Here is a 22,187-nt window from a genome sequence, read left to right on the forward strand (position 1 = left end):
CCATCCGCAATTATATAAGCAAGCAATACCTTTTTATCTTTGCTTTACAGTGTAACAATAAGCAAACAACCGTTCATAAGATTTTGTAAAAAATTTTCAGAAATAATGGATGATCAGAAAATCAATGCAATATCATTCATGACAAAAAACAAAGCAAAAGCAAAACATACTTAAAAGACAGAGGGGACTGACCTGGAAAATTAAGCCGGCCGCAAGAAGGTTGATTTCTGCTGGAGTCTCTGCACATAATATCTTCCACTACTGCTCACAAAAGAAACAAAATCAATACATTTACAAAATCAATAGAGAACCCAAAACAAATAAGAAATTGAGAGAGAGGGTGAGGGAATTAACTCGATAAGTTAATTAAGTCGATCAGTAAAAGAAGAATTTGTAGGAGTAATTGTAGGATGAGTTAAGATAGTGGGATGGTGGGAGTGAGATAGTGGGAATATTGATTGATGATAAGGTGATAGTGGGATAGTGGGAATATTGATTGGTGATAAGGTGGATTATAACCCACTAATTTTTTACGTATTAAAATAAATACAAAAATATGAGTTAAGATAGTGGGATGGTGGGAGTGAGATAGTGGGACTCAGTGGGAGTATTGATTAGTGATAAGGTGATAGTGGGATAGTGGGAATATTGATTGGTGATAGTGGGATAGTGAGAATATTGATTGGTGATAAGGTGGGTTATAACCGACTACTTTTTTATGTATTAAAATAAATACAAAAATCTAGAAAAAAGTATGACAAGTTTAGAAGGCATTGAGAGGGTTTCTGCTAAAAATCCCTTCCTGAATACATATAGATATAGATTTGGTTATGATTTTTTTTTTTTTTTGGTTTTTTTAAGAAAAGGATTGACTTATACGGATCTGGTGCACACAATATCTTAGATTAATAATGTCTTTATTAACTAAGAAGTCTGAATGACGAATAGAAAGTAGCTTTGATCTGAGCGGTTACCGAGGCACAATTATTCGAGTGTAGGGCTGAAAATCTATTCGTGGCATTTCCTTACCAAACAGCCAACGTACCCCGATTGCTCGATCTTGAACGTGCCCGTGATGGACAGACTCTCTTTTCAAACTGAAGTGCATGAAGTTGGCAATATACAACCAAAGACACTGTCAGTTACCCATCCTGAAACTGCTAGTCAGATTTAAAAGCACCAAACAAGAAAAATAAGGCCTTTTTAAGTTTTTAACACCTCCATCACTGTCAAAGTGACAGAGGAACATTCTACGTTACAGTTTCAAAATTTGATCGGGAAATTTCAGGGAGTTTGGAAGAAACATCTGAAACTAATAAATCTTGCTACCATTACCAAACCTTGATAGGTCATTTTGCGTCACCCAGTAAAATCTTCTATAACCCCAGGTTGAGCAGCTCCTTTGCTCATTGTGCGCATTTCTTCAATTTCTACTAACAACAGAGGGTCACATATCAATCTCTGCACCTGCAACTCTTTAGGGCAACCTGCAAGAAGAAACATCCAGGTAAACCCAAGGAATATGAATAAAGAACAAAGGAACGAAGGAACAAAGTAACATAATAATACTTGCAACATAAGATATGGAAGTAAATACCTGCTACAGGACAAGGGCAGTTGGATTTCATGGATCTCATGTGATACATGATAGCGTTCTTGTCATAAACATGCTTGCAGTCCATGCTGCCTCAATGGATAAAAGAATGAAGTCAAACAAATAGATAGCAGAATAAACGATACAAGGAAAAACTATCAGCCCTCCACGTCTTATTGCAGCCAAAACAATTCAGTTTCAGAAAATAATAACAAAAACCATCACTGACGCTTGTTATGAATCTGAGGAGCTGATTTGCAATCAAGGAGTACTTATGGCAATAAGAACCAGACCACTTGCATGAGATTCCTAACAAGGCACACACAAAAGATGGTAAACCTTCAACTTCAATCTAAATTTGTAATCCCATCTGCCACAGTCTTTTCCTTTTACTCAGTCCATGTGGGTTCCCTCGGCATGTAATTCAAAAATGATATAACAAAAATAAAAATGTGCAATATACTAGTGCTGTAATTGGTTGATACACATTCAGTTCATTAACCATGAATCAGCATATGTATGGCTTTGGTTTCAAAACTTCTTCCACTACAGAAGCAATACCAACAGTATAACTCTCCTCATCAAGCAAGAATAGGAATGCTATGCCAATATTTTGCAACAATACTGCAGCCTTTAACCGGCAAGGCTGGATGGATCAAATATTATGCTGCTTCCATGAGATGGTACACAAAGATAATGTCTCATTGCAGAGGAAGAGTAAAAAATTAGCCAGGTCATACAATCATAGTCAAAAATAAATAAATACAGTTTTTGTTAGAATACACGTAGAAATGTAGAGATGCATTTGCCCAGACTTCATATTCATCCGACCACAGATAGCGAGACAAAACATAGAAATTTCTATTATCTTAGTATTTAACAATAATTATATATATTTGACCACTCCTATAGACGGAAAAGAGAGGTATACTCAGAGACCTTCGCACTGGGTCTGCTAGTTCAGTGACTGGCTTCCCAGTCACTGGGCAAGTTTTGTTGAGAATATTGCTTTCAGTACTGGTCATCACAATGTCCTCCTGCTCCTCACCTGGCATTGGGATGCCTGAATGATGAACATTCTGCCCAGCCAAAAAAAAAAAAAAAAGCTTATACTATGACAAGGAAAACATATATACATATGTAGGACATTCCCAAGAGTATTCAAGAGTTAAAAACTAGAAGAAAAACCTCTGTAACAGACTAACAATTAGGGGCGCTTTGAAAAACAACAATGAAGCAAGGCCAAGCGTCATACAAGACCAAAAAATGAACAAAATTTTTTAAGTAATTTAACTTCATAATTTGCATGTGCTGTAGAGTGATAGACTGCACAAGTATACCTTAATGTCGCATGAGCATCATTTTGCATATCACACAGTTGCAGGAAGGGCTGGTAATCATGTAAATTACAATCAAGTGCATGACACTTTCGTAATTGCAGTTATATTGAACAAGAGATGAAGATAATAGCACAGAGTGGATACAAAGCATGCTTTAAGATTACAATTCTATAGTAAATAGACATACCCAGACAGCTTCCCTAAATTGTCGTAAAAACTGATGGTTTTGTGAAGTTGATGATGAAGTTGCCTTTGATTTTGTAATCTCATCATCCAGTAACTTCTTAAAATCCGTTAGCTGCTTCTCAAAGAGCATGATAGATGACCAGTGAAGTGAAAAAAAGTGAACAGATTTTGTCACTGCAATGACTTAAAAGGAGATTTATGATTAGAGCAAGAGATATACCTCCTGCCTGGGTCGGTACTCATTTCCAACAGACAGAATAGCAGTTGAAAGATGCATGCAGTCATCAGAAGCTTCTAACAGTTCTGCTACTCCATTTTCAAGCTCTTTAACCTGTGTCAATATTGAAAACCAATTCCCTAAGAACTTGTGAGAAGAAAGTTTGTAAATACCTCTAAGAAGGTTTCATTTGATAAATGACTTCATCAGATATCAAAAATAAAGGACCACCATCTTGCACAAATGCACCTATCACGTAATTGGAATTTGTTCTGCTTCATCAACTTTTCAGAATCTTATGTTTATATCCCATTGTTCATTGACGCTTAGCCACATACATCCTTCAAAATCAACTGCTCTAATATGCATAAATTACACCAACAGACCTTTCCAAACACTAGACCTTAAATCATGCTTTATGCAACAACATTTAAAATTCGTTCAGCGACCATGCATTTGCATTTATTGACAAGGTTAACCAGATCACTATTGAAGTTCAAAATCAGCAAACTAATCCATCCAACTTAGTGAATTTGCTAAGGAAATCTATAATGGACCTCCCCAGCAGCTTCAACATGCTTAAATGTTAAAAAAACAAAAAAAAAAAAAAACTACTTGATATTAATTTTGGGGACTGTTACATTTTTTATTAAACTATGTAGCTAAACCATTAACAACGACATTCACATTCTATATGCATCAGAAGCAAAAAAAACTAAGGTTTATAAAAAAGATGTACCAAATCGGACTTCTTATCTTTCTCCAAATCAACCGCAATTTCTTTCATCATATTAAAAGCCCTCCTCATTTCCTGCAACGAAAACAAAAAAATTGAGAAAATATCTTTACGTATTGGAGAAAAACAGATAAGAAAAGAAAAATGGTTTTTTTTGGGGGGAGGGGGGGCGTTGCTGTTGATAGTAGGGTTCGGAGAATTTGAGAAGTAATTACAGCTATAAGAGATTGATTGTCGTTGTAAAGCTTGGATGCTGCCGACTTCATTCTGCTATAGCCGCCGGCGTTGCTCCGATGAGGAGCTGAGGTCGACGCCATCTTTTAATTAATTCGCACTCAAAAGATAATTACTACATATATTTTTTAATTTGGATGTGCCAATTTCCAGGCTTCACCAGCTTCTTTTTTGGAGGGAAAGCAACAGCTGAACGAGGGAGGAGATGATATATAAAGTATAAACAAGGGGGTTTTTTATAATAATAAAAAAAAAAAAAACCCTCACACCTTTCTCGAATAAAGGTTTTTTTTTTTTTTTTGGAATCATCTTCAGACCTTTTTCACCACTAACAGGCCCAGAATTAATTTGAACTCTGAATTTAACGGGAAAAAAAAAACTTTAACAGCCGTTTCCTGATCATTAGAGTGACTCCCATGATTAATGAATTGATGATATGTTACACTTCCAATATTTGCCACTTTACTAGACGGTCCAAACCGTTGTCAAAAAATCGTTGGACTGATTTTGTTTCAATTTCGTCGGATGTAACTCACTTTGTTCAGAATATAATTCATTTTCAACCACTTGTAAAACTATAACAAAATTTCGGAAGTCCCGTACTTGATATTAAAGTGGATGTACAATATGTAATTTGAGTCTTAAAATTCTTTTTGGGGGTTCAAATCATAGCCGTTAACTTTTTCGAACCCCAATTCCATTCCTGTAAGACTCTGTTTGATAACTCCATTCAGCACTTAAATTTAATGGATACAGATCTTAACGTGTTTAGAAGCATTTGATAACAAAAAATTGAACATCCGAATTAATTAAATGGCACTGAATTTTCTAGGTAAAAATTGTTCCTAAAATTAAGTGATAATCTATTCACTTATTACTGGATATGATATGCACTCATATGTATTGAATTTAATATTTAACAATTCAATAATTTAATAAATTCACATTTAGAATTCTAATTTTCAGACTTCAATTCTTTCAAACACACCGTAGGCTAAGGTGCAAATTCTGCAGGCGTACCTGATGTCAAGTCCGTCGCTTGTGATGAGGCTTTTCAATTATTGGGCTTTTGTCAAAAGCCCAATCCGCCGAAATGTGAAGGTCATGGCGAGCCTACTGCTCTATGACCTCTGATATTGGGCTAACGGACACATTGGTTGGCCCTTTAATAGAGGCAGGACAGTTTCTCATCCTCGAGGTTTAAATTGATTTGTAATATTAATCAGGTGACCCCTAAAGTTTGTAATTTAATTCCAAATCTTTCTCCCTTTCTTTTGTTTTACCTTCTTCAAAGCTTGAAATCTCCCTAGAGCCGAAGAAAATAAAACTTTGAATTGCCAATGATGATTCAGCATCACTCATTGACTAAGTTATTTGAAACAGTTTTTTTTCTATTCAATTTGATGGTTAGAATACATGCAGAGATCTACTACAAGGATACAGCGATTCATAGACCTTAAAGATATTTTGAAACTTAAAACCTATTTTTTATGATTCTTGCTTTGTCTGCATTTGGGCTCAATTCTTGCTTTTGTCTACTTTGAATTGCCAATGATGATTTAACATCACCCGCTCGTTAAGCTATTTGAAACAGTTTTTTTTTTTTTTTATTAATTTTGATGGTTAGAATACATGCAGAGATCTACAACGATATAGCGATTCATAGACATTGAAGATATTTTAAAACCTAAAACCTATTTTTTATGATTCTTGCTTTGTCTAGTTTTGGCCTCGATTTTCGTGTTGACCTAATAACGTGGTTAATTACGTCATATGTTTGTTGCAACATGCCAATGGAGATCTTGTATGTCTCCCCCAGTTGTAGCGCCTATCCAATGATAAGGGTTATTTATCCAAATAATCTAATCATAGGAATGGATAGAGAATCCTCCAGCCAGCGTGCAATTGGGCTGCATTACAGCAAAACGTATCACTGAACCATAAAATATTACTTCTAGTGCCAGTGATACGAGACTCAAGAGCTCCATATTTTACAAGGATAGCTTCTGCTTTCAATTCTTCTGCACCAACAAGAAGAAAGCAAACTAAGCTGGATGGCTCTGACTTTGAAATCTTCAAACCTCATAAGAGCTACTCTTAGGTAGCAGTTGAGGCTACTGTCAAATTAATCAACTTCATGAGAGCTACTTGCAATTTGTCTACCCTTTGATCTTTGCTTACACGTTAAAACTCAAAATATAAGATAGACACATGCCACACATGATATGCTTTGCATGTATGTGAAACAAGATTAAATGAAGGCTGGCCATAGCCATTTAATTTGTTGCATAGCCACCGTGATTGTGACCCCTTAACCCCCAAAGTCTCCTCCATCCTCTGTTCAAGGGAAGAAATCCCCCACTTTAATGCTATCTTGTCATGTACTTGAGACTCATTTTCTTCCCAACTAGTCGGGCTGTTGACGGTGGACAGGCGGCTACCGGCGACAAAGTTCCAAATTGGCATGCCAGGGAGACCAAGTTGCATCTGCTGGAGCCTCTTAATCAGTCCTTGTATTGAACGTCTTTATTGTCCTAACATGAGATAAAAAGTCCCCAGTGATTTTCAAATGTCATAGCATTTGACTAGGTCGGGTGATGGTACAACTTTTCCGGGACAGCAGCCTAAAATGATCTGGATCTATCAAACGAGTGGCTATTGGGACAAATTCCAGTTACAAATACATCAGTGTCCAAACGATGAACCCTTTCAATATCACGATAAACTACAATCCTCCGTGCATGGTACTAATGCGTAGGATCCCGTAAGAGTTGCAAAAATTGTTGATTGACGTTTTGATGATTAGCGTAGGTGCAAGTGCTTAATTAAGTCTTCACTACTATACTAGAAAAGGAAAGTGTTTTACCATAATCTAACATGTTTCCCATTTTAGCTCTAATCAATGCTAATAATAATGCAGACCAAATCGCTTTTAAAAGACAGTAAGATATCATCGATAACAGTCGATGCATGCCCAATTGGCAAATAAAAATATTATCAGATATCTTCGTGTTACATCGTCAAGAAACTGGGATGGGATGGGACAACTGACATGAAATTAATTAGTTGCCACCCGAAAGGAGGAGAAAATTTTTTGCATGACTTGCAATCTGCTGGTAGATATGCTAATTAATATTGAGATCCAAATTAATTTTAAACATTGTCAAATCTCTTCAACAAAAATTCGGGGCTGCCTAAAGGTTGAGGAACAAGAGAATGATCTAGCAGGCAAGAACACCTCTGTTATACTCTTTTCGCCCTCTTGTTTGATCTGAAATGTATGCTATCCTATCCAGCTTTTATTCCTTTTACCGCGAAAGCAACAAAGTTAAAGAAAATTTGATTGGTGCATCAAGTGATGAAACAGAACAAGTTTAGCAGACGAAGTTCAGTTTGGAAATACATGTTCCATATTCTACAGCATTAGCCACTAGGGGCACCACTTACACGATTCTACAACCTGCAAAGGCTAATCCTATAGTGATCTATATTGTATTTAATTAACTTTTATTTGACCATTTGATGATCATAACATAAGATGCACTTTTTCTGTCTTATACAAGAAATATTTTTTCATTTCGCCCAACTGAACCGCGGGCCGATCCTTCTGATCCCATCAAACAGGCATAAAGCTCCTCAAGTTGCAAGCCCTGACGGCCGTCTTGCCAAGAACAGCTAACATCTTCATGCAAGCTCAAGCTACTAGAGCCTCCAGCTTCGTCACCACAACTCGAAAAGGATGAAAATGGAAGAATTTCTTGTGCTTGCTTCGTACAAGCAAGTAAATTTTCTCTGGTCTTCTGCAGCTCAATTTGAAGTTGCCCCACTTCTTTCTCAAGTTGTCTCTTTTCAGCCAATGCAGTTTCTAGCCTCAGTTGAAGTGCACCGTAGTCAAGTTCAAGGCTTTGATTCTTCCACCGGGCTCTCTTGTTTTGATACCAAATCGCGATTTGTCGCGGTGGAACGCCTAGTTGTCGAGCAAGCTGGAGCTTTCTCTCTGGTTCAAGCTTCTTGTTGGAACTGAAATTTGCTTCTAGCAGCCTAACTTGGTCTTGGCTCAATCTTTTCTTGCAATGTTTCAAGGAATGGGCTTTCAGGTTCTGAGCAGAGCTCATGTTGATAGAGGCAAGTTGCTCTATGTGATGAAATCAGAGAATTTGAGATGAAAATGAGGATTATTGTGGGCTTATATAGGGATTCAAAGTGTTGAAAGTTTGGTGCTCTGATATGTGTTTTCTTCTCTTTTTTTTTTTTTTCTTTTTTTTCTTTTTTTCTTTTTTCTTTTTTAAAAAAATACTTGATGTGTGTGTTTTTTATTTTATGACTTTCTATTTATGCCATTATTGCGCTGGCTCTGAAATTTTTGATGGGGTAAACAAAGGGGAAAATGGAAAGATGGGGCCTGCTGACTTCTCATGCAACTGCAATTGGTGTTCACGTGGAGTTGGTCCTACCATGCAAGTACAGAATAATGCTTAGTTTTTGGTAAATATTCCTGTATAAAAGATTATCTGTTCTGGATTAAGAAGTTGAATCACATATTCAATATTAATAACGTTATCCACAAACAAGTACCAAATTAGGATCATGAACTTGGCTATGTTCCAAAATATACTACATGAATATTGTCGTAGATCTGGAGCTTCCTTCCCGCTTGGATGGGGATAAAATATAAACAAAGGCGCTGAGTTTTGGATGTTTAAAATACATATGGACCTGATTAGATCCTAAACAACCACCAGGCCACCACAAAAGCATTAAAGCTTAGTGCGTGGTACACCCATCTGATCCGATGGTGGTTCAGTCCTCTCCGAATTACCCTTGGGCCTCTTTAGGTCCGCTCCCTCCCCTTAGTGTAGGATAAAATAGGTTTATCGTCTCCGTAAAAAAAAAAGATCAGATCCTGAACAATGACAGGTTACAGACAGAGCATTTTGCGGAATCATCTCTGTTGTTCTACTCTTTTAGTCCTTTCTTAAATGGTTCTGAGAAATGAATTAGTTGAAATTTGGCTTGCATGGCCTTGAGGTCAAGCAAGCCATCAATTGAGGCGACCTTTTAGCAACTTGGGGAAGAATGGACGCAGTTAATCACCTCTGCAGAGAGCACAACTCCAGTGAACTTCAACTTTTGCTCGCAATGATCACAGGTTCTGCATTAGATGCCAGACCATTCAATATTTGGTGGGATTAATATAAAGAAAAGGATGCTGCTCTAATGGAAAAACAGTACTCATAAGTCTTGAGAAGGCACGATTAGTTCCCTTAACAAAGTGGATCAAGTCTAAAATTTTCAATCCACCTGCGGAACAATAGGCACATCTGAGAGTGGTTGACAGGATAATTTAACAACTTCTGAGTTCTGAGTAGTAACTACTGACAAACGACTGTTTGTCAACTTCACCTTTTCTGTTCCCATTTCAATCAGTTAATAATTATTATTTCTTGGTATGCAAAAGAAAAGAAAAGAAAAAGGGGAAAAGTGAAATCTACCTAGCACCTTTTTCTCTTTTCCAATTTTTGGAATCTATTAAAAGTTGAAAACAACGCTTGCATATATTCATATTCATTGCTGGAGAATTTGACATCTTAGTCTGTACTATTGTTATCCTGTTATATATATCTTATGAAGCTATTGTCGAAATCAACATCCTTATTTATGTCTTGCACAAGCTAAACCCATATGCTTGGGGACTGCATGCTTCTTTACGAGGTGAAGCACACCCCTTCTGCAACATGAGTATTTTCTGTTCTATGTGTTAATTTTTTATGCATGTTCGTGACATAAATACATGGTAAAAGATAATAATATTATTATGCCTTGCCGAATAATGTTTTTTTTTTGCTGACGGAGTGGGTGTCCGGATCAATCCTTACGGAGCCCGACTAATCCCACCTCGGTCCGGGAGAAGAGACTCTATCCCCCCGAATATGATAACCACAGGACTTGGACCCTTGCGGGCACTGGACACCAGCTCCTAAGGAGGCTTGCTGAGATCAATCGAGTTGCTCATAAGGAACAGACAATTTGATGGGAGGCAAGGTTGAACCCTTGACCTCCCACCCCATCAGGAGAGGCGGTGGCCAGTTTTGCTGAATAATGATTACCAGGATCATTTCTGTCTATCAATAGGAACATGATATTTTAAGTGAAACCCAAAATACCAGTTTCCATAAATTTGAAAATATTCTACCTCACACCAAATTTTCACCCCAAAAAATGAAAATCTTTTCCCGAAAGGCACTAGAAATTTTCAAATTTGACAGAGCTGTGTCGTTCCAAGAGAAAAGTTTCAAAAGACTTTTGAATAAATTTCCAACACTTTTATTTGGAATCTTGATGCAAATCTTAATCAGACTTTCACTACTACACTTTCTTTAGCTTCTCAAATTTCATATGTTCCCTTTTTTCACATGTCATCAGTTAGCGTATCCTATCTTATGCAATTGATTCTAAAAGGGTTTACAATATCGTAAATTTGATTGTCGTCTTTTATGACCCTATTCAATTTAAGCTATTAGTGGAAGCAAAGGGGAATGCATATTCTTGCTTTACTAGCAGTAAGATTTCCTTTTGTAACATTCACTTTCGTACGAGTTTGTGCCACAGCTGAAATAGTCCTTCTTTTCCTCCCTTTTTTTTTTTTTTGTGTAAACGGGAGATACTTAATCAAAATCCCCTATTTACAATCTCCTACTCCTACTCCTACTGGAGGAGTCTACTCTAAAGGGTGGTCCAACTGAGTCGGAAGAACCTGATGGGGACTGAACCACCACCAGACGCACGCAACAAGTGCACCACGCACCCGCATAGATTTAGAACAAATTTTATATAGAAACATATTGATAGAAGACAAGATTTGAATCCTTGACCTCCAACCCCCACATAGAATAGAAGATCCGTTGAGTTAACAATTCCTCCCACCTGACCGTCCAACCAACCCGATCCTCCCCTGTCACATTTGAAATGGTCAAAGGTAAATAGTAACGTACCGATGGCGCAAGGTGTTTGAGTGCTGACTTCAATATTTTGGCCAACCATTGTTCTAAATTTACAGCCATCAGTTTTCAATCTAGATTTTTCTCCAGTATGTTGCCGTCGGAGACTAGAAAAATAGTAAAATTGATTCTAATTTATTCGTCTTCTTCTTTATGGCAAAGTAACATCAATTTGGTACACCGTTGGAAGGACACAAGGATCCCACACATGCATAATGATTTAAGACTCGAATCTTTGTTCAATGCACCTGTGATAATAAAGTACAATTAAGCATCCAATTAGGTATTTCGACAAGACATTCATATTTTTGCACTCCTGCTATATCAACTAGCCAATGGTTAAAATCTTTTCTGGAAACTTTCTATAATTTTTTTCATAACTAGGAACGAGTTTAAACTACTTCAGACAATGGACTTGCTATAAACTAGTGCATGTAAAAATCTAGGATCCTCCTTCTCCTACTCTGTATAATCAAAAACATTGCTCCCATGCCTTCCTAATTTATGAGCAATTGGATTGGTTTCCCTACTAGTCTGTCGAATCTTCCTAATCTGCACTTGGTGTAGGAGCAATAAATATTCTGTAAATTGTTGATCAGATCAAAGTAAATCATAGATTTGAACGGTTAGGACTTCAATTCAAACCCATGCTTGGGGCTCTATTCAACCCTCAGATTTCACGAAATGTATTCACGAAAAACATAAAAAATTTTTGGTAGAAAATCCTCAACTATACTAACATTAATAGAAAGGAAACAAAGTTCAAGTGGTAGGGTCAAAGCAAAAATAAAAATGAGACTGCTGATCACGAGTCTTCTTTTCATGAAAAAGACATATACATTAAACTTTGGCAGGTACACTACATGTACCAGAACAAGGCACTAATAGTGTATCCATTAACCAACCTTCATAATTTGCATAGGATAACGTAAAATACTATCATCATTTTGTCCAACCACTGGTTAGCTTATCTGGTTTATGTTAAGATTTCTTTTATCAAATTTATTTGACTTTCTACTCTTTAATTTGAACCTGTTACACATGACTGATAGTCTGATACAGCAGAGGAAAACAGTAGAGAGGCTTCAATTTTGCGACAGTAAGGGATGTGATGCCTACAATTTATTTGGTTCTCATCAAAAGAGTAGTTTCCTTTTCTTTGGTGAACCTTGATGCCAGCGGTGGACTGAGTTAATTGCGCCTGGCACCCATATGAGAGATGTAACAATTTCACCTCCTCTATGAAGTTTTCTCTTTGGTCCTTGCATGCCTCCTTGGCACTGGAAAAAATGGTGATGCCAAGAGACGAGATGCCCTATATGAAAATCCTCACTTCAGAAAAACAAGGCCACAGTCTCATAGATAGTATAAAGATCAATCAGGAGTTTGGTAGCGAAAACTGAAAAGGACTGGTTATTATCACTCCAAGAAGACGAAGGACTGCATTAGCTGCCGCTGCTACGAGTTCTTGTAGTTCTTCCCTATACATTTTTTTGTTCCTTGGTCATCACCTCAACCTACCTATTTCTAGAACCATTCTTCTCATTAGTCAAATTCTCAAGAAAGTTTGAAATTTTCAAATGCTGTTTAAAGAGACCAAAGAAATCACAGCTCTCCTCCGTCAAATTCTCCCACACCAAAAATTGGCTTGCATATTTGTCACAGTGGTTAAAGACAGACCATTATGAATCTATGAATTCAAAAGATATTTAACAAAATAAATTCATACCAACTTGATGGCGCTAACACTTTAGATCTTCAAGTAGAACATTTATGCCATGAAGCAATTACAATCAAGTCGCTAAAAGCTGTTTATTGCTACTGCGGATATATCCAAACAACTCTGATGCTGTGCATGAGTGGATTCAAGGAATGAAACTCTTAATAAGAAGAATAGCATTCTTGGCTCTACCTTATGCTGATTTAGCTAATCAGTAAATATATATATATATATATATATATATATATATATAAAGGGGTCACACCAATGTCCCCGCGGTTCCCAAAATGAGCTAAGGAAAGCGGCAAGAATACCAAGAATCATCAGCAAGGTATCTGATCAGTAAACCATCTGATGATCTTCACAGGCAGCTTCACCAGACTTACAGCCATATTCACCAATCCAGTGCAACAAATGCAACAAGGGCAAATGCAGCTCAAGAAAGACCTGCCATTACAAAAATTAAACGTATTGTAACAAAAATTTCCTGATATAAAAATCAAGATTCAAGATCAATATAAACACTAGAAAGGGAAAAACCAAAGAAAGCTGGAAAAGGACTCCTCTTTTCCTAAATGTGTACTGGCAATGCCATGGATTCATCAAATTTCAAGGAAAGTCAAGGGAGCTGGGTTCCAGCCATGAACATGCAGAAACAGAAAACAGCAATTACAGATCAAAATTATAGCTTGAAACCTAGTTTAAATACATTAGAATGGAATACAAGATGCCATCAATCAAATAAAAATCGTGCATAAAGAGCAAAAATGATTGAACTTTTTATCATATTGAAATAATGTGCCAACTGAAGAGATGGTGCAGATAATTCAAGAAACTAACATGAAAAAATAATGTTAAAAACAATGAAATAGAGGAAAAATGGTTAGAGAAAAACGGACCCGATGACCCAAACAACGGCACCGACAAGGCTTAGAATCAATGAAAGCAATGCAAAAGGCAAGCTAATCAAGAACCCCAAGGGCCTGCACTTCGCCATAGCTCTTTCCTTTCTGCAACTTCACCCAAGGAATGTAGCAATCGATGAAGAAAGTAAAGCCCTTTCTGAAACAAAAACAAGACTACTATCCTTTAACCTAAAAACCCTTCTGGAAAAAATCAAAAACCGGATAACATTTTCTAAGAGAGAGGACTGCGGAGAGACGTGGAGATAGAGTAAAGGAAGGCAAGAAGAAGGAGAGAAAGGAATTAAAAAAAAAAAAAGTAACTGTTCTCATTTAAAAAATCAAAGCAGGCAGCTTTAAATCTTTAATTATTAACCCGCCTTGGATTCTGGAAGCTGTACTGTTTAATGACAATAATGCCCTCGGAAGTTTAAAAAGGGGTTCGTTGTATTAAAGTTGGAATGGCGCCTAATTTGGAGAACTGAAATTTTGAAAGGGGTTTAGCCATCGAGATTGATATTTGACCATGGTAAACACTTTTCAATGTGTTATCGTTTGGAAAAAAAAAAAACACTTTTCAATGGGATGGGTAGTATCAGTAGGATTAACTACTGAGTACCTTCACATATTATTGCCTCACACCTGTGCCCATCGGGAGAGATCGTTAACTGTTGTTAGTTTTTCATTTTTGTGAAGAAAACAGCCAATTCAGTTGCATTCTTGACAGTTAGCTTTAAGATTCAATTTTTTTTTTATGAACAAAGGAATAATATTCATTCATCAGTAAGAACTTTTCAAATAAGATTGAGATCAACTTGTAATAACATGACAAGAATAACAACAAGGTACTCGAGTTTAAACACGAGTTCTTAATAAGTTATCGTATCGCCTTTGCTCCATATTACTTAAACCAAAAAAAAAAAATTTGGGAAGAACTCTGCGCCATATTAAAATTTTTTACATGTAACTTATGTTTATTATGATCTTACAAGCCACTTTTACTAGTAAAATACTATAGAGTTGAATTTGATTTATGACTAGCCAATTGCAAAGTTTGGCTCTTATTGGATAGGAGTGTTTGTTTTTTGGGAAGTTTCAAATGTTTTGAGCACTTCATAAATGTTTTCATTGTCTTGGCGTTTAGTATGTAATGTAATTGGATAGGAGATTATTTGAAATTTTATTTGAAATAACACTGTAGTAACCTTTATAATGTGATATATGTGAAAAAAAAATATGATTAAAAATATTTAAAAAAACATGTTTACAATACAATTAAAGTTTTTTTAGCAAATATGATCATATACAAACAAACCTATACCTAGGATATATGCATATTTACTTATAATCACTTGAAAGTTGGATGCACTGTCACATTCAACTCTTTTTTTTTTTTTTAATGTAGATGAAAGGTTTTGATTCGAGATCTCTGACTTATATTTTTTTCCTTTATATCACCCAACCCAATCCCTCCCCCTTCAACTCTTTCATTTGGATGCCATGATAAAGAAATAAGTTTAAGGTGTAAACCGTGTAATTTTAGAAAACTCTCCTAAAATTTCTGATAACTTCACTTAAATGTTTTCTAATTTGAAAATTTTCAATAACTTCCCTTTGATTGACAAGTTTAGTAACAAAATCAGCCCCTATTAGGAGTATGCAAAATCGAAAAAATTCGATTTACCGACTGAATTCGAAATTTTCGAAATTGGTAATTTGGAATTTGGCACTGAATTCGGTAATGGAGTTTTTGAAATTGGAAATCGAGATCGAAATTTCCGATTTCAAATTTGTTTTACAAAAATATATATATTAATATACATTTATTTATATATAATGATATTTTTTTATTTCAATTTCGTTTTATAAATATATATAATAATTATAATAATATTTTTTTATTTCAAATTCGTTTTATAATATATAGATTAATATATATTTATATATAATAATATTTTTATAATATATGTAATATAAAATTTATATTATATAACAATACATCTAACAAAAAGGAAAAAAGGTTTCCGAATTCTGAATTGAATGCGGAATCGAAACCGAAATCAGAACTATTGAATTCAAAATCGAAATCGGTCGATAATTCCTATTCCAAAATTCCGAATTCAAATTTTCGAATTACCGAATTTGAATTCGTTGCACACCCCTAGCCCCTATGAGATAGAGTCGCCTAAAATGCTGACATTAATACTAGCAAATTTTTATTCGAGGCTTACCCTTATAAGTCCAAAAGAAATTAGATAACATTTTTAACTAAAAAAAATGAACTCATTCTACTTGTAAATGCAAACATCAAATTCAAAAACTTACCTTTTTTTTTTTACCTGTATAGCTTGTATGGAGCCAAGATTTCACTAATGATTCCAGCAACATTTTACATGTGAGGATTTTCAAATCTTTGCTTTTTGCTCCGTCGAATCTTCACAAAGGAATGCGTCGAATAAATCTTAAAATAAGAAGCAGGATTGGGCTGTGCTAAGTGCTAAATGGCATCTTTTGGTTTGTACACCGAACCCAAAGATGCAAAGTCTTGATGATGTTTTAGTAAAAAATTGTAAAGAACAAAATGTAAAATTAGACTTCGCAGGTGACGATGCTATTTTTAACAGTTCGTGTCCCCATTATGTTAGTGCTCGACAAACAAATGATGACATTCTTCATCATTTAAAAGCCAAACTAAAATTTCCCAAGAATGACTAAAAAGAGTTTTGTTTTGATTAAGAAAAGAAGAAGAATGAGAAGTATTAAAATGATTCTAAAACCCTTAATTTGTAGCACTTTAGGCATCCTTTAATGAGTTTTCATCTCTTTTTAAATAGGCCACTCTTCGCTAATAAACACGTATTTTAGAAGGTTATTAGCAGCCAACTATAACTGCAACTATTAAGTATACTAATAGAAAAATAACATTATTATGAAATTCATAACAATAATAAATAATATCATCAATTCCGAGGAGCCCAGGTGCCCATCTTTGACCATTAAATTTCATATTTAACCAACTATTGAAATATTTAACAAAAGTCATCCAAAATATTGAAATATTCCACCAAAACTTTACACCATCAAAATTTAATTGGATTGGAGTAGAATTTAATAAATGTATTTCTAATTTATTCTAACTTTCTTGCGTGGTATTCTCAATTATGCATCACTAGCTACACATATTATATCTAACAAAAGAATGAAACCCAATAGCGTGTTTGTTGATTTATAGTTTTTCTACAGCTATTTCTCTTGAGGGTATTTGTGTCCGTTTATGCCTTTTGATGTTGACATTAAGTCGAAAAGTGAAGTTAGTGTAATTTTTTAAATTAGAGGAAATCCAAGTGAAATTGTCAAAAACTTCAAGGGAAATTTGTGAAATTATCCCTAACACCGTAGGCTGAGTGGCTGACGAGCAGAGCAGGAGAGGGAGACCATTCTATCACTTGATTCATGCATATAAACTTTTTATCTATTCATTTATACGTTGATTTTGATAACATCCGTTTAAACTCTCTAGACTTTAAACTAACAAAAGATATCCATTACTCGTCAACCTTTATCCACTGCCACCACAATCAAATAATTCTTTGGAAAGTAGACGCATTTTTCTCCTCCACCAGGAAATCTGAATAGAGTATTCAGTGGTGCAGTGCCTCAGCCTGGGGTATTTCTTTTAACATTTTTCTTTTGGGTACCATTTCCCGTCATCTTGTCTTTGAGTTTTATAATCATTTAACATGCCAAAGGTGTAACACTGAAACTGCCATACGAGCTTAAAGATTGAAGCACTAAAAGACCAGTACATTTTACAGCAAGCCGAGCGATGGAAGCGTACTTTTATATCATTTACAATCCAAGAACTGTCGTCCTTGATGGCTCTCTTCAATGAGTTACTAGACCCATAAAGAGCAACTATATCGTCCAAACTGAACACCAACAGCGCCACTTCCTACTCAAACAATCTCTTTTCGGCTTTCAAATTCAGCCCCCCCCCCCCCCCTTCTCCTCTTTTCCCTCCTCTCTTCCCGGGCCCCCAGCCCAAAAAAAAAAAAAAACAACCGTCGTTAAAGATAGGTCATGCAAAAACCAAGTTTAGATAACACAAATGTATTTTAAGAGAGCATAATATAACAACAAAATATTTCTTTTCTACAGTTCCATATCCACAGAAAAAAAGTTTGCCTGCCAAACTCCCAGCTACGACAGCCATACTCATAAAGGAGGAAGATGGTTCACCAAAGATTCCCAGAAACTTTTTGCCACCTTGAAACTGTCATATCCAGATAAGGATGTAACTGTATTGTATTAAACTAGATAAGAAAATGACTCCTACTATGTAACCTTAACATGTTTAAGATTGACTCTTGAAAGATCTCTGTTACTCCTCATCAACAACATTCACCAGCTCATACTCAATAAGAGAGAGATTGTTGTCCTCTTTCACATCAAATTCAGCGGGCTGGGTGACCTCAATTCGGCCCCATTTGTCAACAGCTAGCCTCATGGTTCCCTTGAACATGTCAATCTTTGCATTTCGCAGGATGACAGTTGTACCAGGTTTCATCACATCAACTGAGCAGTGCAGATGAAGGATAGCCGCAGCCAAGTACAGAAATCACAACATTAGGAAGAGCGAAGATAATTGCCATCTCAAACAACAATAAAGAACTCAAGGTCATACTAAACTTGAAAGCACATCAACCACAAAACTTGTCACATCTTCAATCAATCAATGAGAGTACTGCAATAAGATTATCATAATTTACAACATAAAGAATGCTGTACATCTTCAATCAATAAATGAGAGTAATGCCATAAGATTCACGCAAGTTACTCTATAAAGAACGCTGTAACCAGAAACAACTCATTATGATCACGCATGTGTAAGGAAACTCATCAAACAGTGAAAAGGATATCATAGGACAGTATCAAGTTTTATTCTTGAAGACACAGGCATTACCACTAAAAAACAAACTCTACCAGTAGGAATTTGTTCTTTCCAATGCACATCTTATTTTTCAGGTAACTCTTAGATCTCCTTCAAGCATCACATATGGTGACCCAATGAACCGTACTGTGTTGGCTAGTCAATCTGATTTACTGGCCAAGTAGTCCACAAAATGATCCACAATGAAAAGAAAAAGCAATCTTGACATTTTCCTGGATTACTGATACATAATGATATAGATGTATTGATCATATCCTGGTACCTCTTCAAGTTAAGGATGAAGGATACAATGAGGCATAATTGGTTTGAACACTTCATGCATGCCAAACTTGGAAAATTTTACTGCTGAGTACACATCGAGAATGAGAAATTTCTTATATTCTACAACATTTTTTTAACAATTTTTCCAAGAATCAACTCAAATAAGAGTTGCTTAATATAAATCTACCATTTCTCTCCCACAGCCCCACAGAAAGAGGATAGGCATGATTAGTTTAATGATGATGAGTAGGATAACTTCATGAAATATATCATTTTCTATACAGTTTACCAAAGCACATTGTCAAAACAAAGAACATGCTTAAGATTTATAAATAAATTGGGGAAGATATAAAATAATAAAATTTTAACATTCATAATATCAGGGTTAATCACAATAAAAATTTGGTTGGCTAAAGATGTTCCAGGCTAAGTCCATGCAACAGCCAAAGAAACTCAAGCCCTGGTAACATGGTAATGAATGCTGGCTGCCAATAATGCATTCATAGGATCCTTAGCAGGCATGCAAAACTTTGACTTTGAAATCTCTTTGATGTTTTCATCTAGATGTATCAACAACATTCCAAACTACAAAGCTTGCAGTTTCTTAATGGTCCTCGTTTCAAAGGAAGGGGCTAAATAGGTGACAGGTAGCGTAGACACAAACGCTTGGAAAGTTGCACTTTTAAGTCTCATAAAAGACTATCGTTAATTCAGACAAGTGGGGTGGCAAACAAATGAGAGAAACTTCTTTCAAACTAAAAGAAGAAAAAAAGAGAGATATTCAGGCAACCATATTACTCTTCGCTTCTTATCCTACTTCATGTAAAGTGGCTGCATCCGAATAGCTGGAATATGCTTCAAAAAGTTTGGATGGACTTACCTTCTTATTGGGTATTATTACAGTCTACATAACTGGGAATATCATAAACTGCAAAAGTTACCTACATGTTGATATCATGTCATCACAGAAAAACAAAAAAAAAAAAAAAATTGTTGCATGTAATCCAAATAGGTATCACTACGTGTGTGTAAAGCGTTATGCATTTTCATGCCCTAAATTGCAACTGATCAATAGTGTTTCCATCTAAGAAACAACTAGAGAATGATTACGGTATTGAATCTCCCCTCCTCTCCACCCCTTGCTTACTGAACTCCTTCCCACTTTATATCTCTTTCATCTCTCCTCCTCCTGGTCTTGTTCTGCTTCAACATACACAAACCTGTCTGTCATCCTCCTCCATTTTTTTGTCCCTATATCTCCACTCTCACTCGAGCATGCTTTTACATTAAAACACTTTCTAAACACGATGAAATGAATGATCAGAGGCACATATTTCCTCAAAATCTAAGCAAAGAAGGAATAGAAATAAACCACCCAGTAAGTGATTAAGCAAAAGATGGCACCAGCCAACAGGATAACAAGTGATGCAGCCACGTCTAATATAAAACGCTTCCTACTTGTTTCCAGGTTCTAAGGGATTTCAAGCAGAATATTCTACTGAATAGAACTTTCTGACCCTGAAAGCATAATAATAGATGAAGCTTGTATCAACTCGCATTAACACCTGTATTCCGTGATGATTTATGAAAGGCACCTTTCAACCAGATCATGTGCTATCTAACCACAATACCATAAATTTGTACTCAATCAAAGACCTTTCTGCAATTAGCATCAATTGATAAGGAGCTTTCGATTAAAGCATCTGGAACTCCAGTAACATTAATAGCATGCTTCAAATAGAAAAACGCAAAAACAACAACAAATCAGAGTTGTCGGATTGATGGGGACAAACACATACGAGAAAAAGTTTGGGAGACACCGGTATTTCCTAAATATTTAAAACCAAAAATATCAACCTCAATCAAAAGGTCACATTGTACCTTTCTAGTATTTTCGCAAAAATTTGAAGGAAAAAAAATCATATAATATGTCTCAGATATATTTGTACAAAAATTTCCATATCACATTATCCAAACAAAAAAAAAAAAATCTTTAAAAAGATGCGAGTGAAAAGAAAACAAGAGATTAACACATATCAGCCTGAATAAAAAGGGCCACATAGTCAAATTTCCAAAGCATGCTTACTAGTATTTCAGCCAATATGGAAGGAGAAAAAAAGAAAAAGAAGAAGAAATCATATAACATACCTCAGACATATTCGGACACAACAATTTCCATATCGCATTATCCCAAAAAGAGAAAAAAGTCGAATGCATTTTTCTAAACATAAATCCAGACGTGAATATACCTTGATCGTTGCGGGCGGTGAAAAGGATGCAAGCAGTCTCATCGCCAACAAGGCACTCAGCAATGTTAGTATTCCTGAGGTGCGGAGACACCGACTTACCTCTTTGCAAAACGGTTTTGGAACTGAGGACCCTGACGACGAGAGTGTGGCCGTTAGTCCCGGGCTTGAGATTCTCCACCTTAACAAACACCGGCTTCCTCAAACCCCCAGCCACAGCAGCCGGTTGGTCTTCCGTCTTGGAACTAGTCGCCGCCATTCCTAACAAAATCGAAAACTCAAAACCCTAGTAACCCTAATATATAGGTAGAAGACGGAAATGGGGGAAATCAAAAGCCTTTTTCGGTGCCTGGTTTGGGTTTGGGTTTGATTTGTGAAGTGTGTGGGTGTGTGTAGCTTTGTATGGAAGGCGTGAGTCTTGCTCTTGTTTCTGTTGTAGTAGCCGTAAGTAGTGTAGGAGCAGTAGCAGCTAAATAGAGAGTGAGAATGAGATAATTTCAGAAACCTCCCCTCCCCTGAGGTTTCCCAATATTTCACTAGCCTCCCTCCACATTTTAAAATTTATACTAACCTCTCTTGAGGTTAATTATCTTGTAGCATTTATGTTCATTCAATAATTAAAAAGTGATATTATGAGAAAGAAAATAGTATGATTTTATCATTACCTCTCATCTATACATTATTTAATTAATTAATTTAATATCAACCCATACATTAAAGAAAAATACTAAAATTTGCTATTTATCATTAGTTAGCTATTTATCATTAGTTAGAAATCAAGTTACATATAACGTCAAAAAAT

At 35.8% G+C, this 22,187-nt stretch overlaps 4 protein-coding genes across 5 annotated transcripts; all 4 read right to left on the reverse strand.

Annotated features, from left to right (window-relative positions):
• Window positions 1-1,186: 1,186 nt before the first annotated feature.
• LOC140004081 (E3 SUMO-protein ligase MMS21-like) lies at window positions 1,187-4,520 on the reverse strand. Of its 2 annotated transcripts, none has more exons than XM_072051270.1 (7): window positions 4,289-4,520; window positions 4,077-4,148; window positions 3,341-3,451; window positions 3,122-3,235; window positions 2,534-2,673; window positions 1,598-1,683; window positions 1,187-1,487 (listed from the first exon to the last, which is right to left on the reverse strand). In XM_072051270.1, exons 1-7 carry the CDS (start codon window positions 4,388-4,390, stop codon window positions 1,360-1,362), a joined length of 753 nt encoding a protein of 250 aa, XP_071907371.1. In that variant the 5' UTR covers window positions 4,391-4,520; the 3' UTR covers window positions 1,187-1,359. The 2 variants fall into 2 exon arrangements, with proteins under 2 accessions (XP_071907371.1, XP_071907372.1); XM_072051271.1 differs by having other exon boundaries at window positions 3,122-3,232; window positions 4,289-4,518.
• Window positions 4,521-7,861: 3,341 nt separating this feature from the next.
• LOC140007386 (homeobox-leucine zipper protein ATHB-52-like) lies at window positions 7,862-8,422 on the reverse strand. Its single transcript, XM_072050142.1, has one exon. The coding sequence runs from the start codon at window positions 8,420-8,422 to the stop codon at window positions 7,862-7,864; it is 561 nt and encodes a 186-aa protein (XP_071906243.1).
• A 3,650-nt stretch (window positions 8,423-12,072) lies between these two features.
• On the reverse strand, window positions 12,073-14,219 carry LOC140007552 (signaling peptide TAXIMIN 2-like). Its single transcript, XM_072050225.1, has 2 exons — window positions 13,925-14,219; window positions 12,073-13,472 (listed from the first exon to the last, which is right to left on the reverse strand). The coding sequence occupies exons 1-2, from the start codon at window positions 14,020-14,022 to the stop codon at window positions 13,349-13,351; spliced, it is 222 nt and encodes a 73-aa protein (XP_071906326.1). The 5' UTR covers window positions 14,023-14,219; the 3' UTR covers window positions 12,073-13,348.
• Window positions 14,220-18,008: 3,789 nt separating this feature from the next.
• On the reverse strand, window positions 18,009-21,816 carry LOC113691133 (uncharacterized protein At4g28440). Its single transcript, XM_027209347.2, has 2 exons — window positions 21,389-21,816; window positions 18,009-18,502 (listed from the first exon to the last, which is right to left on the reverse strand). Exons 1-2 carry the CDS (start codon window positions 21,642-21,644, stop codon window positions 18,309-18,311), a joined length of 450 nt encoding a protein of 149 aa, XP_027065148.1. The 5' UTR covers window positions 21,645-21,816; the 3' UTR covers window positions 18,009-18,308.
• Between the last annotated feature and the right edge of the window lie 371 nt (window positions 21,817-22,187).

The sequence above is a fragment of the Coffea arabica genome, chromosome 5c (genome assembly GCF_036785885.1).
Source record: "Coffea arabica cultivar ET-39 chromosome 5c, Coffea Arabica ET-39 HiFi, whole genome shotgun sequence".
Classification (NCBI taxonomy): domain Eukaryota; kingdom Viridiplantae; phylum Streptophyta; class Magnoliopsida; order Gentianales; family Rubiaceae; genus Coffea; species Coffea arabica.

Bases quoted from the DNA above. Each gene is read 5' to 3' on its own strand.
- LOC140007552 (XM_072050225.1), bottom strand. From the start codon at position 14,022: ATGGCGAAGTGCAGGCCCTTGGGGTTCTTGATTAGCTTGCCTTTTGCA. The intron at 13,473-13,924 runs GTCCGTTTTTCT...TTGTAATGGCAG, and splicing joins GCCGTTGTTTGGGTCATCGG to GTCTTTCTTGAGCTGCATTT.
- LOC140007386 (XM_072050142.1), bottom strand. From the start codon at position 8,422: ATGAGCTCTGCTCAGAACCTGAAAGCCCATTCCTTGAAACATTGCAAG.
- LOC113691133 (XM_027209347.2), bottom strand. From the start codon at position 21,644: ATGGCGGCGACTAGTTCCAAGACGGAAGACCAACCGGCTGCTGTGGCT. The intron at 18,503-21,388 runs GTATATTCACGT...TGCACTGCTCAG, and splicing joins CACCGCCCGCAACGATCAAG to TTGATGTGATGAAACCTGGT.
- LOC140004081 (XM_072051270.1), bottom strand. From the start codon at position 4,390: ATGGCGTCGACCTCAGCTCCTCATCGGAGCAACGCCGGCGGCTATAGC. The intron at 2,674-3,121 runs GTATGTCTATTT...TTGGCTGGGCAG, and splicing joins AATTTAGGGAAGCTGTCTGG to AATGTTCATCATTCAGGCAT. The intron at 1,684-2,533 runs GTCTCTGAGTAT...CCATTGAGGCAG, and splicing joins CTAGCAGACCCAGTGCGAAG to CATGGACTGCAAGCATGTTT.